Source organism: Coptis chinensis, chromosome 2, assembly GCF_015680905.1.
Source record: "Coptis chinensis isolate HL-2020 chromosome 2, ASM1568090v1, whole genome shotgun sequence".
Taxonomy (NCBI): domain Eukaryota; kingdom Viridiplantae; phylum Streptophyta; class Magnoliopsida; order Ranunculales; family Ranunculaceae; genus Coptis; species Coptis chinensis.
In genome coordinates this window covers 59,113,823-59,130,255 of record NC_141457.1, presented here as the reverse complement: position 1 = coordinate 59,130,255, position 16,433 = coordinate 59,113,823, and the positions used below count along the sequence as shown (strand labels likewise).

Here is a 16,433-nt window from a genome sequence, read left to right as displayed (position 1 = left end):
AGTGCAATCTACGAGCGAGAATGACATTACGCGAGTTAACAACCAAAACACAAGTTTTTGTTCAAAAGTTGTAGCTAAAAAAGGAAGACAGACGTACCTGAATAAGCAGTGAAGAAGATGAAGCACCACGGTTTGAAGAAGAGGAAATGCAGCAGCAGGAAGAGCAAATGGGAACAAATGCCTTTGCTCTTCTAGGAATGGTGTTACTTATCATGTAATAATGTATCTTCCCTAGGTACATCATAATTACATCGAGACGCCAAACGTCCGGCCACCTGGCAGCCATCATTGCACATATCTAACCGCTCACTTGCCTACACGTGTCACGCACGTGCAGAAATGTTTCAATTCTCCAGAACGAAGAACTCGACCTACGACCTACTATCCCCGCAGTTCCTCACGAGTCGCCAACCCGCATTACATACGACCTACAACGCTAAAGGACCTATTAAGGACAGGACGCTCATTCAATGATCACAGGTTACTTAAAGTCAACTACTGTCACAAGGAATCGTCTATGCAACCACACAGATATAACACTATCTCCATTGATACATTCAACCATACAGGAGTCATACAAAGCAAAGAAGCAAGTAATAAGCATAGCATATAAGCAAAAAGCGAGCCACTAGGGCAGGCCCAAACACAGTTCACATTTTAGCAGAGCTGCTGAGTCTACTAAGGAAATACAGCTCGGCTAACCAACATTCATCATCATATGGTCGTCCAGTATTAACAAACAGAAATAAGAAAAGCGAACTGCCCAGGTTACCCCGGGACACCAGTTCTATTGTATCACAGCTTACAACCGTTCAATCAACAACCCTATATCACAGCTCGCTAGTTCCAAGTATGACAACCAAACCTCCGGCCACCAGCGAGTCTTCCACTGCAGCTTCTTTCCCCTCGACCACTATTGACACACCATCCAAATCTAAACTCATAAGTACATCGGACCACGCCAGCCTTCGATTATTATTGTGGCACGACGACCTCCGGAGCAACAATGGAAGAAGTAAGCGCACCACTGGTATCTTCCTGTACCTGTACCACTGAGGTACGAGGAGTCCCACGTTCATGCTCCTCTTTCAAAGCTTTATAATCAGCCTCTAGCTCAACAAAGTCAGCATCCAGCTCGTCATAAGCTTTCGTAGCGTCTTGAGCAACTCCTTTGCGGTCGCCATACCATTCTCATTCGACTACCAATTTCCACGATTAACGTTAGCGTTCTCTTTAGCACCCTGTAGTTTTAGCTTCAGATCTTCCGCCTCAGTATCCTTCAACATCTTCGCCAAACTAAGAGCTTGGTGCACTTTCTTCAGGTCCTCCAGCTCCTCGCGTTCCATCTTAGCAGCGTACTGAACATTCTTTAGCTCATCGGTCAGCTTCACCACAGTTTCCCTATCTATCTCAGCGAACTGGGCAATCTCCTTCAGCTTCTGAAATCCACTCACAAGCTGCAGTTGCACACATACACTAATAATCAGTTCTCAACAAGTTTCATAAACGAACAAAGAAGTTAAAGCAGGACAATCCCAAGTACCAAACATTGAGCGACTTCCATCCGCTTTAGGTTATCCTCCAACCCCCTCTCATCCAGCTCCTTACGGTTGCCATCCAGAGCTATATGTTCAAGCAGACAAGCCGATACCTTACTCAACCTGAAGTTGCAATCAGTCCGCTTCATAGTTCGCTGCACCCCATTGTTATCCAAGTACACAAGTTAGGCCTCCAAGTCATCAGCCCTCATAGTTGACTTCCCACTTGCCTTACGGGAACCCTTCGCCTTCGCCAGTGGACTAGGCTCTCGCACCGTAGAAGATGAGCTCGGCTTAGTTCCAAAAGTAGCCAGATCCAGAACCTGCTCCGGTCTCGCCCGAGTCTTGCGAGTGGCGGTACCACCAATTCGACCACCACCAAAACTACCCCTCGTGCTGGAACTCTCCCCCAGAGCATTCCTCGCAGCTTTGGCAACCCTTACAGCGTCTTGCTCCGACGCGTCGGCTTTCCTCTTTGACGACCTACTCCTTACACGAGGGTTGAAGACCACCGTCTCCAGCTCTACAGGAGCATCAATCGACCCACCCTCGTGTCGCCCGACGACCCGCTGCCCACGAGGCACCAAAGACTCACGAGGGTGGTCGTCTAGAACTACCACGACCCCGGTTTCTATCCTCCCTAGTTTCCAAGTCACTTGTGCGCTTCTCCATCACTCCCCTCCTAGCTTGACCTCGAGCTCGGTCCTTCTGAACCCGACCTTCTTTTCTCCCGGATCGCTGGACCCCCCCTTTTCTACAAAGAAATGAGCTACTTCAGGCAACTTCGCTTGTTTCTGTGCTCGAGTCAACCACGCGAACCTCTCTATCTCCCCCTGATCAGTTTGTGTTTTTACAGAAAAATCTACAAACAAAGCAAAGACACATGTCAGTTAAAATAACAGTAACTCACCCATTAAAACGACATGTACAAGACACTCCCACCCACCGGAGATATTGCAAATCCTAGTTGGCAACTACTTCCGCTAGCACAGTAGTTGCCAACTAGCAGCAACAACCTCTTTGTCCAAGCTTCGTTGCTTACACTGTCAATCACACCAGAACGCGTCGTCATAGTTTGCAAGCTAAAGTTGAAATTACCAAATCACCTTACAACGAAGTGCTCAGTAATATCAGATACCCCTATGTGGTATTCACCACTTGCATTCAGCAGGTCGAACACCTTGAACAGCCGCCAGGTGTTACCAACAAACTGACAAGGGGATTTCCAATAATGAGCTAGAAAGTCACAAACCAGCTTCGAGAACGGTATTTGCATATACGCTCTCAGCTGGCTCTCACAGATTATTACCTCACCATTCGGCGGGTTGTATTCTTCACTCCGTACATTTTTACTCGACCTTGGTTCGTATATCTCCAAGTCTGGTATATTTATCCCATAAGCTACCCTCAGTTCGGGGAACGCACTCGCTGCAAGATGATCCACCGTCCTAGGGGGCAACCCACTTGAAGATAACCCCTCACTACGACCTGACGTGCTAGCCACAGCACCAACAGAGCCAGATCGTACACTACCCTCATCTCCCCTAACTTCCTCACCATGCTCAGATTGATTGCCAAGACTCACTGACTCTTCCTTATCATCTTCATACTCACCACAACTTAAAGAGACCTCCCGAACCTCTTCAGATCAAGTATTGTCAGAGTCAGACATTTTTACGTTTTATCCTTACCAAATACCCAAGCTTAAACAATAAAACCTAACACTGACCTACCTACTAAACACACGGCACTTGACTAAGAAGAAAGAAAATGGAAAATGGAAAGGAAGCAGCAGCAGAAACACTCACCTGAGAAACCCTAGCTTGCGGTTTTGCTGAAGAAGAAAACATGAAATAACTTTTCAGTTGTCCCAAATTTGATTTTGTGCAACCGCCCGTTCAGTTACCAAGGAGTTATGATTACAACCTATGCCTTAGCACACACACGTATCTCGAGGACCTGTCTTTTCACGATTCCGAAAAATGCGGCGACACGTTTCTCTACCAATCAAGACGATTCTCATTAAATCGCGTCTTTGAACCACGTGACAACTTATGTTTTTCACCAAATCGTCATACCACAAAACTCAAACTTTACGGTGTACCAATCGCTCCATTTACACCAGCTACTCTTCCATTCATGCTCAACACGTATTGCCGCTTTATCTCAGTAGATCATTTCAATGCATGCCCTCTCATCCATCGAGAGGGGTAATAAGGGAGTAATATTATCATTAAAGAATATTAAGCACGCGTTAAACATAAGTAGAGGTTATGATGAGCTCAGGACATCGTCCTCCAAGATCGACCTGCGAGCAGCTCGCTTCATGTAGGTGGTACACTTCAGCTCGCTTAAGAATGATCCAAGACGACTGAACGACCTAGCGCAGAACGCTTCAGATAAAGACATTTTCCCTAATCCAAGGATAATCATTACCAAAGCCTTACCTATACTTCCAATTACCGGAAAATATGAACTACTACACCCACTCCCAATGATCACCGCATTCCTACCAGAACCAACCTAACACACATTCATAATCTCCACCCTACATATGTACAAGAGAGTACACGTGTCTCGAAGATTAATACTCTCTTATGCCTATAAATACTACGTACATGAACTACGTGAGACCTGATTCATCTCTCCCCCCAGAATCAAGAGAAAATACGTAGGCAGCTCGCTCCTTAGCGAACTCGGTCTTTCCAAATCCAAACCCCTTCTTCTTCCTCCCATATATGTAAAGGAAAAACACACCTTTACAGTAGGTATCATTCATTTGAATTTACGCTTTTGTGATGAGCATTTCATAAGTAGGTAAAAGAGTTAAACACTTGCCACTTACCACAATTTGAGAACTGATCAAGACGTCAAACACTCAAACTTGAACAAATAAGCAGTAGAAAATGAAGTAGTTGTTTTTTTTTTTTTTTTTTTGTTGAATTCTGAAGAAGAGGAGTTGAAGTAGAAAGATCAATGGTGCAACTTGAGAAAATTTGCTCAAGTCTTCGAGATGATATAATGTCTTTGCTATAGGGGCATAGGGCTGTCAATAGGCCCCGGGATTAAGTACTTTTTGTATTACCGAGCTACTTTAATGGTAAATAGACCAAAGTGGCCCTAGGATAGATAATTGTACCGATCGAGCGGTTTCATATTGAAATTTTACCAGTACTAACCTGAAACTAGGACAATCAACAGGAACGGTCTTAAGGTCACCAAAATATAATGAAACGAAAAACAACGTATAATAATAGACATAGTGCAAGTGCATCTACATGGTTCAGACTTCAGACTACAGCAATGGAATGGACTTGACATTGCACCTTGTTTACAGATGAGATAGGAATAGTAGTTGCACTCGGTGACAAGGTTGCACCAGCTTGATCTTCAATGACCGAGATTCGGAACTTCTCTATGACTACTATATGTGATCCGTGCTATGCATTGGTTCATTTAAAGTCTTCGGTTACTACAATCTACATTACATAAAAATTATATTGTGGCGAATAAATTGGATACATGAAGGTTTTTCTAAATAATGAAAAAAGATTTGTAAAAAATTTAGCGAATCAATTGAAAACAGGGACGTGCTAGTAAATAAAGAAAACAGGGTGAGAAAAAGGGTGCCGTCATTGCGTAAAGTCCGGCAATCTTGTATAGTGTAGAGATATATTTGCAGAGTCGCAGTCCTGCCACTATAATTCTATCAAAGAGACCCCAAACAAACGAATATTTGTTATAGCCCTCCGTTAGTCCGCTACTTGCCAATATACAAGAACCACAATATCTATACAGCCTATACTTATATAGCATTAATGCTAAAATCAAGCAGGAAAGACGGGCATTTAGACTTGCGCTATATGCTAAAAACTTTGAAGAAAAAACGAACACTCTCTTTCCCTAGACAATACTAGTGGACGTGGACAAGCAACTTTGCCCAAAATCCTTGAAGGTGAAGTGGAGAATCATGAATCATGGGTATCTATCTTTTGTCTGAAATAAATGCTAAATAAGAAGACAGCTTTTAGCTTTTAAGAGCAAGTTCGTTGCACAAATTCTTTCTCAAGTTAAGAAAAAATTCAGGTTGCACAGGGGCGGCTAGCTATGTGGAGGGACAACTTCTAGGACGCCAGCTGAAAAATGGGCAACGTTAGAAGAGACGTGAAACTAAGTCTATCAGAGTAGAAAAAATATACTATGAATCAAAGTAACATTGCACATTATTTCCAAATTAAGGTAAGCATATAGGGCACACCAGGAAGAACAATATGAACACGAGAAATCAAGGAATTCAAGAAAATACATCTTGCATCCTAATACATGGAAACCACAAGAAAAAAAGGAACTTTGTGATCAACTCTAAACTTGCCTGATGTACTGCCTTTTCAATGCCAAGAAGATATAGAAATCAAATTCTTGTTCTTCCAGCCTAAAAACATGGCCTCGTTGTCCTCCACCACACTCTAGTTTTTTGAGACCACACTCTAGTTTTTTGAGACGGCGCTCATCCCATTTCTTACAGCCTTGTTAATGACAGGACTCAAAGCAGAAGGCTGGAAGTCTGAATTTCTGAACTTGTATTTCCACGTTGCCACAATTCATGGTGCTCCACCATTTCTTCCTCGCATGCATGCAATGATGTTCACAGATTTTCTACCCAGGTAATGCTGCTCAATTGTAACTCTGTTCAAATAAACCCTTGGCATGGTCTCAAATGAGTAAAAAATATGTGCATAGAAATCTAAAGTTTCTGCAAACCTCGCCAGGAATGGTTTGCCGTTTGGACTGAATTCCAGATCAACCAGGGTTACAACCTTGGGTGACAGTGACCTCGCCATCCTCAGTATCTTGTCACTATTATTATATATTTCAATGCTCCTTTCAGAGTTTTGGTGGAGCTGCACTGGAAACATCACAGCCAAAGCTTCTCCAGGCCTGATGTCAAGCATTTCAAGTGTTACATCCTGTGCAAACACTGGAACTGGGTGAAACTCAATGGGCAGCATACATTTTCTGGGCAATGACGTTACCCACTCCCCTACTGCAAAACTATTATCCAATGAGGCATCAACTCCAGTGACGCGAATGTGTGGAGTTTTACCTGGCCTTTCTGCGAGCACCCTGAACACAATCGACCGCACCAAGGGAATTTTGCAAGGCAGTCCCACTTTATTTATTGACAGAATCCTAATGATGGCGATGGACTGATTTTGTGACTCAATCTGTTCTTTTTTTATGCCCACATCAACTAACACCATAGTGTAGTCTGTGGTGTACCACACAAGTCTCTCTCATCTCCGGGTTTGAAGAACACCACTCAACTTTAAAATTCTCCTCCGGTGTACTTGTATAACAGTGCTGAACAATGCTTAGATTTATTTGATAAGTTGTTTTATATCTGCTGATACTTGAAAACTAATACAAATACTACCCAGGTTAATAACTTAGTTCCAACTGAGGTTTTTTAATTTTCACTTGCACACAAAAGCCAGCTCTTGAAGAGCCCAGTTACAGGATTTTCCCTTTCTGTTACTTGTAATCTTGTAACCAAGACCTTATAGGGAGAGCTTCCAAGAAACTTTTTAATTTAAGCACCTATCTCAATACCATTTGCCTTTAACCTGTCATGGATCTGAGATTCCATCATTCCTGCAGCGACGTATGTCCTAGAAAGGGAACTGTATACATCAGCTGGGAGGGAGTTGATATTCTTCAAGAGCTTGCAGAAATATTCAGCTCCATCGGCATCCTTTTCTTCCTCAAAATAATTGAGAAACAAACTTACAGTTTCTTGACTAGCCTTCCAGTGATTCACTTTTACTTTTAAAGTGGCTTCCTCAAAATACTTACAAGCCAATTTCATCTGATGCTTGTGCAAGTAGAACCTCATGAACTTCATTAGCGTCCCAACATTTGGTTCAGCTCCTTTTTTCACAGCGTCTTCGCGAAGCTTTTCAGCTTCTTCAATCATGTCTCTCTCGAGGTAAGAATCTATAAGGATATTTGTCAGTCTTATATCGTATAAAGTGTAACTTGATTCCCATTCCTCAAAGTATTTCTCAAGTCCGTCTGTGTCACCCAGTCTAGAAAGAGCCTGAAGCATGAAATGATAGTTGATATTGGTGGTTTCTGGAAAAGTCAACTTGAGAGACTCCCATACCTGATATACACCCAGCTTATTGGAAATTGCCGAGTACAAAGTAAGGAGTATATGGTAAGCCTTGCGATCACGAAATTTGTCCATGTTCTCAACTTCTTTAAGCGCTGAATTTGCTTTGTCAATGATACCTTCTTTGACGTAAATGGAGGCAAGACTGGTGTACGTGTTCCAATCACACTTAACCCCAGCTTCTTTCATCTCCGACAAGACTCTCTCAGCATTTTCAGTATCTTTCAATAAAGCATAGCTGTCCAGTAAACAAGTATACTGGAGGGACACTCCCAGGTTTACCCATACTAACAAGCATGGACATTAGATTGTTATAGACTAATGGAGTAGAAGCATAATTCAACTCCCTCATCTTTTCAAGGAGTGTCATAGCCTTTTCTAACATATTCTCTTTGCAATAACAGTGTAACAGTGCTCCATAGGTTAACTTGTTCCTAGCATGTTCTGGAAGACGCTCAAAATATTTCTCTGCTGCATCTACACCCTCTATCTTCGATAGGAGATCCAAATGTATTGCATGATCACCAGGGGACAAATCATTACCCCTTTCCCGCCACCAATCCATGACCTGCATATAAGAAGAAACAAGCCATAAGAAATATAATACCAGGAGTTTAGCATTAAGGCTGTGCATATCTGCTTGTAAAGATTTACATGTAAACTTGAGGTAAAACATAGTAGATCAGAACTAAAACAGTGTGTTGCACATAGTTAGTACGTGTTCCCATCACTAAAAACTATCAAAAAGTATACAGATTAAATGAAATCACTGTTGCCATTTCAAAACATTTAACTGTAATTTGCATCTTCTGGGGAGGAATTCGGAAGTACTGAAGTAGAAACCAGTGTTGTAGATTCATTAATCACAATGTAAATCGTAAACGTTAGGAGTTAATCGTAAGTGTATCGTAAACCTTACATTATGTTTTTTTATATTTAAAATATCCGAGATTAAAAAATAAAATAAAAAACTGAATAATACATGAAGAATATGTTCCACTTCCATTGCCAAAAAGTATACAATTCATTTATATGCTAAAGTTCAATACTTCAACTTTAGAAGCAAAATCCAACATTTCTCAACCTCTTAAGTTATCTTTCTAATTTTTTTACATCGTACTAAGACAGGGTGAGCCACTGTCACCCCCTCTATTTTGCATTCGGGGAAAAAAAAATACTCAGCAGAGGTTTGAATTGTTGAAGGAACATGACGTAACCAAACCCCTAAACGAAGCAAAAAGGTCACCCAGGGAATCTAGGCCTGTTTATTGCTGATGACGTCTTTGTTTTCTTGAGAAGGGATTTGAAGGGGGTGAGGAGTGTGGTCAATCTATTGGAGAATATCAGGCTTCTTCTGGGTGGAAAATGAATAAATGCAAGACTAGAATTTCTTTTGGGGGCAGCATTCTCATAAGATTACAGAGACTTAAAGATACACAAAGCATTCAGCTGGGAACCCTCCCTAAAAAATATCTTGGTGTGCCTTTAGTTCAAGGAAAAGTATCTATTGCTCATGTAACTGGACGGGTAAGCCATTGTTTCTACGAGGAAGAAGTGTCAGTGACAGTTAACAATGGTACACTGTCTGTGCCTGTGCAAGTTCAACAGATCTTCAACACTGCTAGGTATCATGCACTCTTTGAAGTCAACATAGAAGAAGATGACTACATGGTTGGCCAGCTGATTTCAAGGGAAAACTCAGTGTCTATTTAGCATTCAAAGAGATTAAAGTAACGTGGCATAAGCTGGTTTGGAACTCTTCTTCCTCATTATTTCCAACATAAACAAGGATTAGAGTTCCATACTAATAAGGGCAGTAAAGTAATAAAAAAAAATCAGGAAGAGAGGAGGGACCTGAAAAGCGTGTTTATGTTTCTTGCGATTACGGAGCTTAATAATGATATTGATGAGATGACGTTTCTTCATGATGTTTCCCTCCTCCACCCAATCATTCAGTGTTTCGGCAGCGTTAGCATCCTTTCTGTAGCCCAGACCCATTATTCGATTAAAAATGTTACTCTCCTTTTCTTTTATTAAACTCGTTTCTGCTGCTGCTACTGTTTCTGCTGCACTTGAACTGTTATTAGTAGTAGTAGTCAATTTTCTCAAAGTACAAATCAGACTCTTAACATTTTTCGACATCTCTCTCTCTCTCACTCTCTTAGGGTTTTGGAGGACTAATTATTTGGGATGGACATTCTTTGCAATATATATAATTAAGCTAAACAGTATTTTAGACTTACGTCCCCCACGGCCCACCAACTTATCCAATTAGACTTCCGTCCCCAGTTGCTAAAGACACATTTACCCCTGAGCAGACAAAATGACGAAAAATGCCCATTGACTCTATCAAGACCAAAATCTTGCAAATTGACACGTGGCATCATCCCTCTCATTTAATCCAATGAACCCAAATATTTTTCCTAAATGACACCCAATACCCTTGCTAACTTGAATTGACCAAACTACCCTCAATCATGTTTCCATCATGTGCAACATATCAGCATCCTGGTGATCAGCTCCCAAATGTGCGTTTTATTATCCGTATATTGCTGCATTACAACCTTTCTTATGCTTAACGAAAAGACAACTCATAGTTTTTATTGTCTTTTTCAAGTTAAGGAGTATTTTAGACCACTTATCATAAAGGCTGCGTCTTAACACCAAAATGAGCCTTCATCACGCTTATTATGAAGACCAGAAGTTGCTATAGAAAAGTGCTGAAAATAGTTAAAGTCAAAAGTCAAAGCCTTCAAATCAGAAGATCAGAGATGAATGCCCTTATCTCAAAATATGACATTCTCCCAAAACCTACCTTGGTCATGAAGAAACCAAAAAGCAAAAGTAAAAGTGAAGTGTGATGTGTCTAATTTGTAATGGAGAATGACAAATCTATAAAAGGCAAAAGTAAGGGTATATAACCCAAATGTAAGGGAGAGATAAACCATCTATTGTCTTAGGATCCAAACCATTTGGTTTGTTTAATTTCTTGTATAATTTTTTTATTCATGTTTTTACTTTATTGTTTGTTTTATTTCCTTTCAATCAAAACTTGTTGTTTACTTGTTCTTATTTAAATCTTCAATCTTCTTTTGCTTGTTCTTGTTTCAATCTTCAATCTTTCTTTCTTGCTATGTTTTAAAGTCATTTCAATACCAACAACTAAACTAAAACTTTCAATATTTTCATTAGCTTAGAACCATTCTAATCCATACAAGAGTCTACCTTTCTTCTTCACAACTCCCACACTCAAACTCTAAACAATTTAGGATGAACCTCACTTATAAACAAAATTTTTGAAGTTACACACCACTATCAAAAAGCTTCAAATGGCGTCGCCGTCATGGATTGAAGGAGTGAGAGTAATTGGTTGATGATCTAAGAAAGGAGCATCATTCTCATCTCTCAATTTATATTTTTTTTTCAATTTTTCGTCATTTTAATTTATTGTTTCTCAATAATGATCTACTTTCTTACAAATCAGGTTGCGGGACAACAAAGCTGGAAAGGAGTTGAAGACACAGCGAAAGAACGATTGAAGTTCACCGGCGTCGGTAGGCGACCGCGAGTGGGCTAGGGGCAACCACTTAGTCACCTCCACAGATGTGGGTCCAGTTTTTTAGCATCTCAGTTGGTTTTTGATGAATAGTTATACTCCGAGCCCAGATTTTGTAATAGAATAGGAGAAGTCAGTGGAACTTGTTTGTAATAGTTAGAGATAAAAATAAAAACGAAAAAAAATTAGGAAAAATTGGTTTTTTATTGATTCTCTATGATGGACATGAGTTAAACTTGGTTTAAGTTATATACTTACCAAGGGATTAGAGTTGTAATTGCCTTGGGAAGTTCAAGTGTGTGAGGCAAGTTATGGATCATAGCTCACGCACTATGAATCAACTTGGTAATCAACACTCTAAGTCCATTTGACTCTAGTTAATCTAGCTTATCAATCTAAAACTAGTTAATTAGATTAGTATAATATTAGTTTAGTTTTAAGTTTGGGCCCTTGAAGGCAAAGTTGTATAAATTGTCAAAAACCTAACTTGTGGGGTTTTTAAGTGGGCTTTTGATAAACGTAAAATTGAATAATTTACCTACGAAATGAACGATGAAACTCAAAACGCAAGTGAAACTAAACTTAATTACACGTTGCTATCAAAGATTTCTATACTCTCAATTCTATTGAAATAGAGTGGAGTAAAAAGTTCGTTCCACTCTTAGTTATTTAGCATTCAAGTTTCCTAGATTGACTAATCTATTCAAAGTCTAATGAGAGCAATGGTGGGAATTATACTATGATGTGAATTAAAACTAGACGTAATATAAAGATAATAACTTTATTAAATTTAACTAAACAATAATTGAATTCTAAATTAATAACTAAGAATTGAATAACAACAACTGAAATTAGATCTAACAATTTTAAATGACAAGATCGAAATGAACAAGAAATAACTATTTTTATTTATCTAATCAATGAAGAACTATGATTCAAAGAATTAATCTAAAACAGTGTATGAAACTAATTAATTTAACTAATTGAATTAAAAAACTAGATCTACAAGCTATTTTAATGGCTACTTTCTATTCTAGATTCTCTAACTATCTTTTCTTAAGAGTTAAGTCTTGTTTTATGTAAAGGAGGAGACAGATCCACAATTTCGTGCATGGGCTGAGGAGCCATGTTTTGGGCTGGAAAATTGAGCCCAAAGCCCAATTTCTTCAGTCTACAGAGCCCGTTTCAGCTGGCTTTGACTTTAGTAGACTTTTCGTCCACTTCTGCTCTTCTGATTGGGTCAAAGCTTAGACCATTAGAAATCTCTTTCCGAGCCGGTCGTTTTGACGTAAGGTAGGCCTAAATCCGAGGCCTGAGTCCAAAGATATGGTCTTCGGAAGTTCTGCTGACTTGTGCACTATTTCTTCCCGTGTTGACTTTTCAGCTTTTGGCTGGGCTTCATAAAGGCTTTGTCTTCTTGAATCTTGGCCTTTATCACAGAACTTCTTAGCAACCAACCCTTTGCTCCTTTATATCGCCAAAGTGGCACATTTTTGCACATAATTGAGTTCTATGCCTGAAATACATAAAAGCACGTAATTAGCATTAACTATTATTTATTACTCGCATAATTGGTCTAAAAGTAGTATTATTAAGGGGTTAAAACTACAGTTTTGGGCTCTTATCAAACCACCCCCAAACAGCATTTTGCTTGTCCTCAAGCAAATATGAAAAATTAGCATAAGTGACCAAAAATAGAGTTCTAACTAATCTCGTTTCGCCGAGTGCAATTGCATTGACCATATGCAACAAGGCCTTAAACCACTAGAAATTCCCTAGTGGACGAGTTATAGCCTCATGAGAGTTTTCCAGTGAAGGTACTCACAAACTTCATCTATACTATAACGACTCAGAAATAAAACTATTGTTTCCTTATCTATGTCTCAATTATCTATACATCTCACTTAGCAAATGAATACAGAATAATCAAGTCGAAACCTAAGCTAATATATACATAATAATCAATCATCTACGAATAAATATATATACAATGAGTAATACTATGAGATGAACTAGCAGGTCCGTTTAAAACTTCGGAATAGTGTCCTTAAGTAGGTCCTCACATAAATGTCAAGACAAAACCACTCATTTATCCGCTCAAGTTTCGCTACTCCAGTGTGCAGTGGGCACACTTTACCTTACAAACTCAATGACACACAAGGAAGCTGGAGTCGATCAAACACATCTGCTACTTACTATCACACTAACCTAATCCTAATTGAGCTAGAGGCCTTTATTAAGTGTTGCGGGGATTAGGAGATGGTTTTAAGAAGGAAGGAAATGAATATTCAAAAAGGACAAGTCTGAGATAATAGAGGCTTCATATTATGTAACTAGAGAAACTTTTGTTCTTTACTTTTGCTTCTACACTTTGTTTCCATCCTTAGCCATATTTTTCTTTTTTTTCTTTGGCTTTTGACTCCTTTAATTCTATTTTTTTTTTGGAGTTTTAACTCTTTATTTTCTTTTATTTATTTATTTATTTATTTTATTTGGATGGAAACTTCCTTTTCTTATTTGAAGCGACTAACGAATTTTTGATTTCAAAGGTTCTTCTCTTTTATATTCTTCATCTCTATTCTCAAACTTATTCAAAGAATTGGGTAGGTTCATTTTTTTTTTTTTTTTTTTTTTTTTTTTTTTTTTTTGAACAGGGTAAATGATTTGTGGTTTATGAAAGGCTAAAGAAAGGCTCAGAGGGGTGACTAGTAGAAAATAATTCATAGGTTTGAATTTCTGGCTATATCGATCCAAAGAGGGCCTAAATTCTCGCTTAGGATATGGTATAGTACTCAAGCAAGTGGACGCGTGATTTCTCTATCCGGATTTTACTTCTCCCTTGTGTCATTTATCAAATGTTCACTCATATAAAGCTTTAGGCTATATTCTCACAGGATTTGTAGAATAAATACTCTAGCCTAGATTTCAGAAACTTACTGCCAACAATCATAGATACTCATGTAACATATTTATAGATAGATGTAAGGATTATTACCTACATATTAGCCTAAGTTTCTAAAACTATTCTAATGCAAAAGTTACATAAGACTTCTAGATTATTGAGAGCATAGAGAAAGAAAACAATACCAATATTCCTAAGTGTATAGCATACTTTTTATTACGCTTAGTCTGATCTTCTAAAAATTTATAATCTTCTGAGGCTCCTTTACTTAAGAAACTACCCCCATTCATTATGTCAAGGACTTCTTTATGGTGGTGTAGAAGTCCCTTGAAAAAGGCATGAACTAATGTGTCTTTCGCGAGGTTATGATGTGGACACTCTATAAGTAGATCGGTGAAGCGATTCCAAGCCTCTGAAAATGATTCATGAGGATTCTGTTGAAAGAAATGAATCGTGGAAAGCATTTCATCGGTTTTCAGTGGTGGGTAAAAATGTTCTATGAATAGTTGAAAAAGTTTAGCCCACGAGTCCACATAATTAGAACTTGGCGGGCGCCAAGGCAGCCTTTATCATCAACTAAGGTGAAGGGAAATACCCTTAGTTTAATTTGTTCAGCACCTATCTTAGGATGGTGGAATGTAGTAAGGACTTGATCAATCCTATGCATGTGCTGATAGGGCTTTTCATGGTCTAACCCATGAAAAACGGGTAACAAATTAAATATATTTGGGGGGATTCGAAAATCCCCCACTGGGTCTGATAGAACGATGCAAGATTTAGGGCTATCGTTCAAGGCTTTGTAAAAGTCAGAGAGAGGATACTCTCTTTCTTCAACCATTACTTCAGGTGGTATGTGTGGTATGCTAGCTAAAGGTGTAGTGAGTGGTATACTAGAAAGACTTGTTTGTTGCCGTTGTCGGTTAATTACGTTAGGTGTTTTTCTTCGGCCCGACCTTAATCTCATGCAAGGCAAAGACCAATATTAATGAAACACAACAACACTCCAAACAATCCTGATATGCTAGTATGAACCTCTAAAAGAAGATGCGAGGTGTGGAAGAAAAGAGTACCTGAAAGCCTCCTTGCTTCACTTATGAATAGCGTCTTGTTTACGCGTGCTCAGTGTATATAACAAGTTAGAACACTGAAAATTTTGAAGAAATGGAAGTTCGAAACAAACCTGTGGAAATCGGGCAGTTTCAGTAGAGGGTGTGGGTGCGCTCAGAATATACCTAGGCAGGGCGCAGGTCGCGCTCATGCAAAAGGTAGGATTCAGTGTGTGGGCGCGCGGTCGCTCGGGCAAAAGGTAGGATTCCAGTGTGGTAAGCGGGTGGCCATCGAAAGGGTGGGATTCCAGGCGTGTGGGCACAGGGTGCGCTCCACTTTGGCTTGCCCAGGGCGCAGGTGCGCTCCGAGTAATTTTTCGTGGAAACTTACAAAGCTGAAACAGACAACCATAGTGAGAATCCAAACAAGGGTGGGTGGGTTATAGGACTTTGAAAAACTATCAAGTCTACAGAAAACAATACTAAAGAGTACTAAGATGGCAGCGACGCCATTTGATAAACGTAAAATTGAATAATTTACCTACGAAATGAACGATGAAACTCAAAACGCAAGTGAAACTAAACTTAATTACGCGTTGCTATCAAAGATTTCTATACTCTCAATTTTATCGAAATAGAGTGGAGTAAAAAGTTCGTTCCACTCTTAGTTCTTTAGCATTCAAGTTTCCTAGATTGACTAATCTATTCAAAGTCCAATGAGAGCAATGGTGGGAATTATACTACAATGTGAATTAAAACTAGATGTAATATAAAGATTATAACTTTATTAAATTTAACTAAACAATAATTGAATTCTAAATTAATAACTAAGAATTGAATAACAACAACTGAAATTAGATCTAACAATTTTAAATGACAAAATTGAAATGAACAAGAAATAACTATTTTATTTATCTAATCAATGAAGAACTATGATTCAAAGAATTAATCTAAAACAATGTATGAAACTAATTAATTTAACTAATTAAATTAAAAAACTAGATCTACAAGCTATTTTTGGCTACTTTCTATTCTAGATTCTCTAACTATCTTTTCTTAAGAGTTAAGTTTTGTTTTATGTAAAGGAGGAGACCAGATCCACAATTTCGTGCATGGGCTGAGGAGCCATGTTTTGGGCCGAAAAATCGAACCCAAAGCCCAATTTCTTCAGTCCACAGAGCCCGTTTCAACTGGCTTTGACTTCAGTAGACTTTTCGTC

At 39.1% G+C, this 16,433-nt stretch overlaps 3 protein-coding genes across 4 annotated transcripts; all 3 read right to left on the bottom strand.

The window, feature by feature from the left end:
- Positions 1-6,139: 6,139 nt before the first annotated feature.
- On the bottom strand, positions 6,140-6,799 carry LOC147516867 (chitin-inducible gibberellin-responsive protein 1-like). The gene has a single exon (XM_086593406.1). It carries the CDS (start codon positions 6,797-6,799, stop codon positions 6,140-6,142), a length of 660 nt encoding a protein of 219 aa, XP_086449532.1.
- Positions 6,800-6,915: 116 nt separating this feature from the next.
- Positions 6,916-9,918, bottom strand: LOC147516865 (pentatricopeptide repeat-containing protein At1g02370, mitochondrial-like). Of its 2 annotated transcripts, XM_086589340.1 has the most exons (3): positions 9,565-9,918; positions 7,702-8,278; positions 6,916-7,635 (listed from the first exon to the last, which is right to left on the bottom strand). In XM_086589340.1, the coding sequence occupies exons 2-3, from the start codon at positions 7,897-7,899 to the stop codon at positions 7,129-7,131; spliced, it is 705 nt and encodes a 234-aa protein (XP_086445466.1). In that variant the 5' UTR covers positions 7,900-8,278; positions 9,565-9,918; the 3' UTR covers positions 6,916-7,128. The 2 variants fall into 2 exon arrangements, with proteins under 2 accessions (XP_086445466.1, XP_086445464.1); XM_086589338.1 differs by having other exon boundaries at positions 6,916-8,278.
- On the bottom strand, positions 7,925-9,852 carry LOC147516866 (pentatricopeptide repeat-containing protein At4g21705, mitochondrial-like). Its single transcript, XM_086593405.1, has 2 exons — positions 9,565-9,852; positions 7,925-8,278 (listed from the first exon to the last, which is right to left on the bottom strand). The coding sequence occupies exons 1-2, from the start codon at positions 9,850-9,852 to the stop codon at positions 7,925-7,927; spliced, it is 642 nt and encodes a 213-aa protein (XP_086449531.1).
- Positions 9,919-16,433: the final 6,515 nt, after the last annotated feature.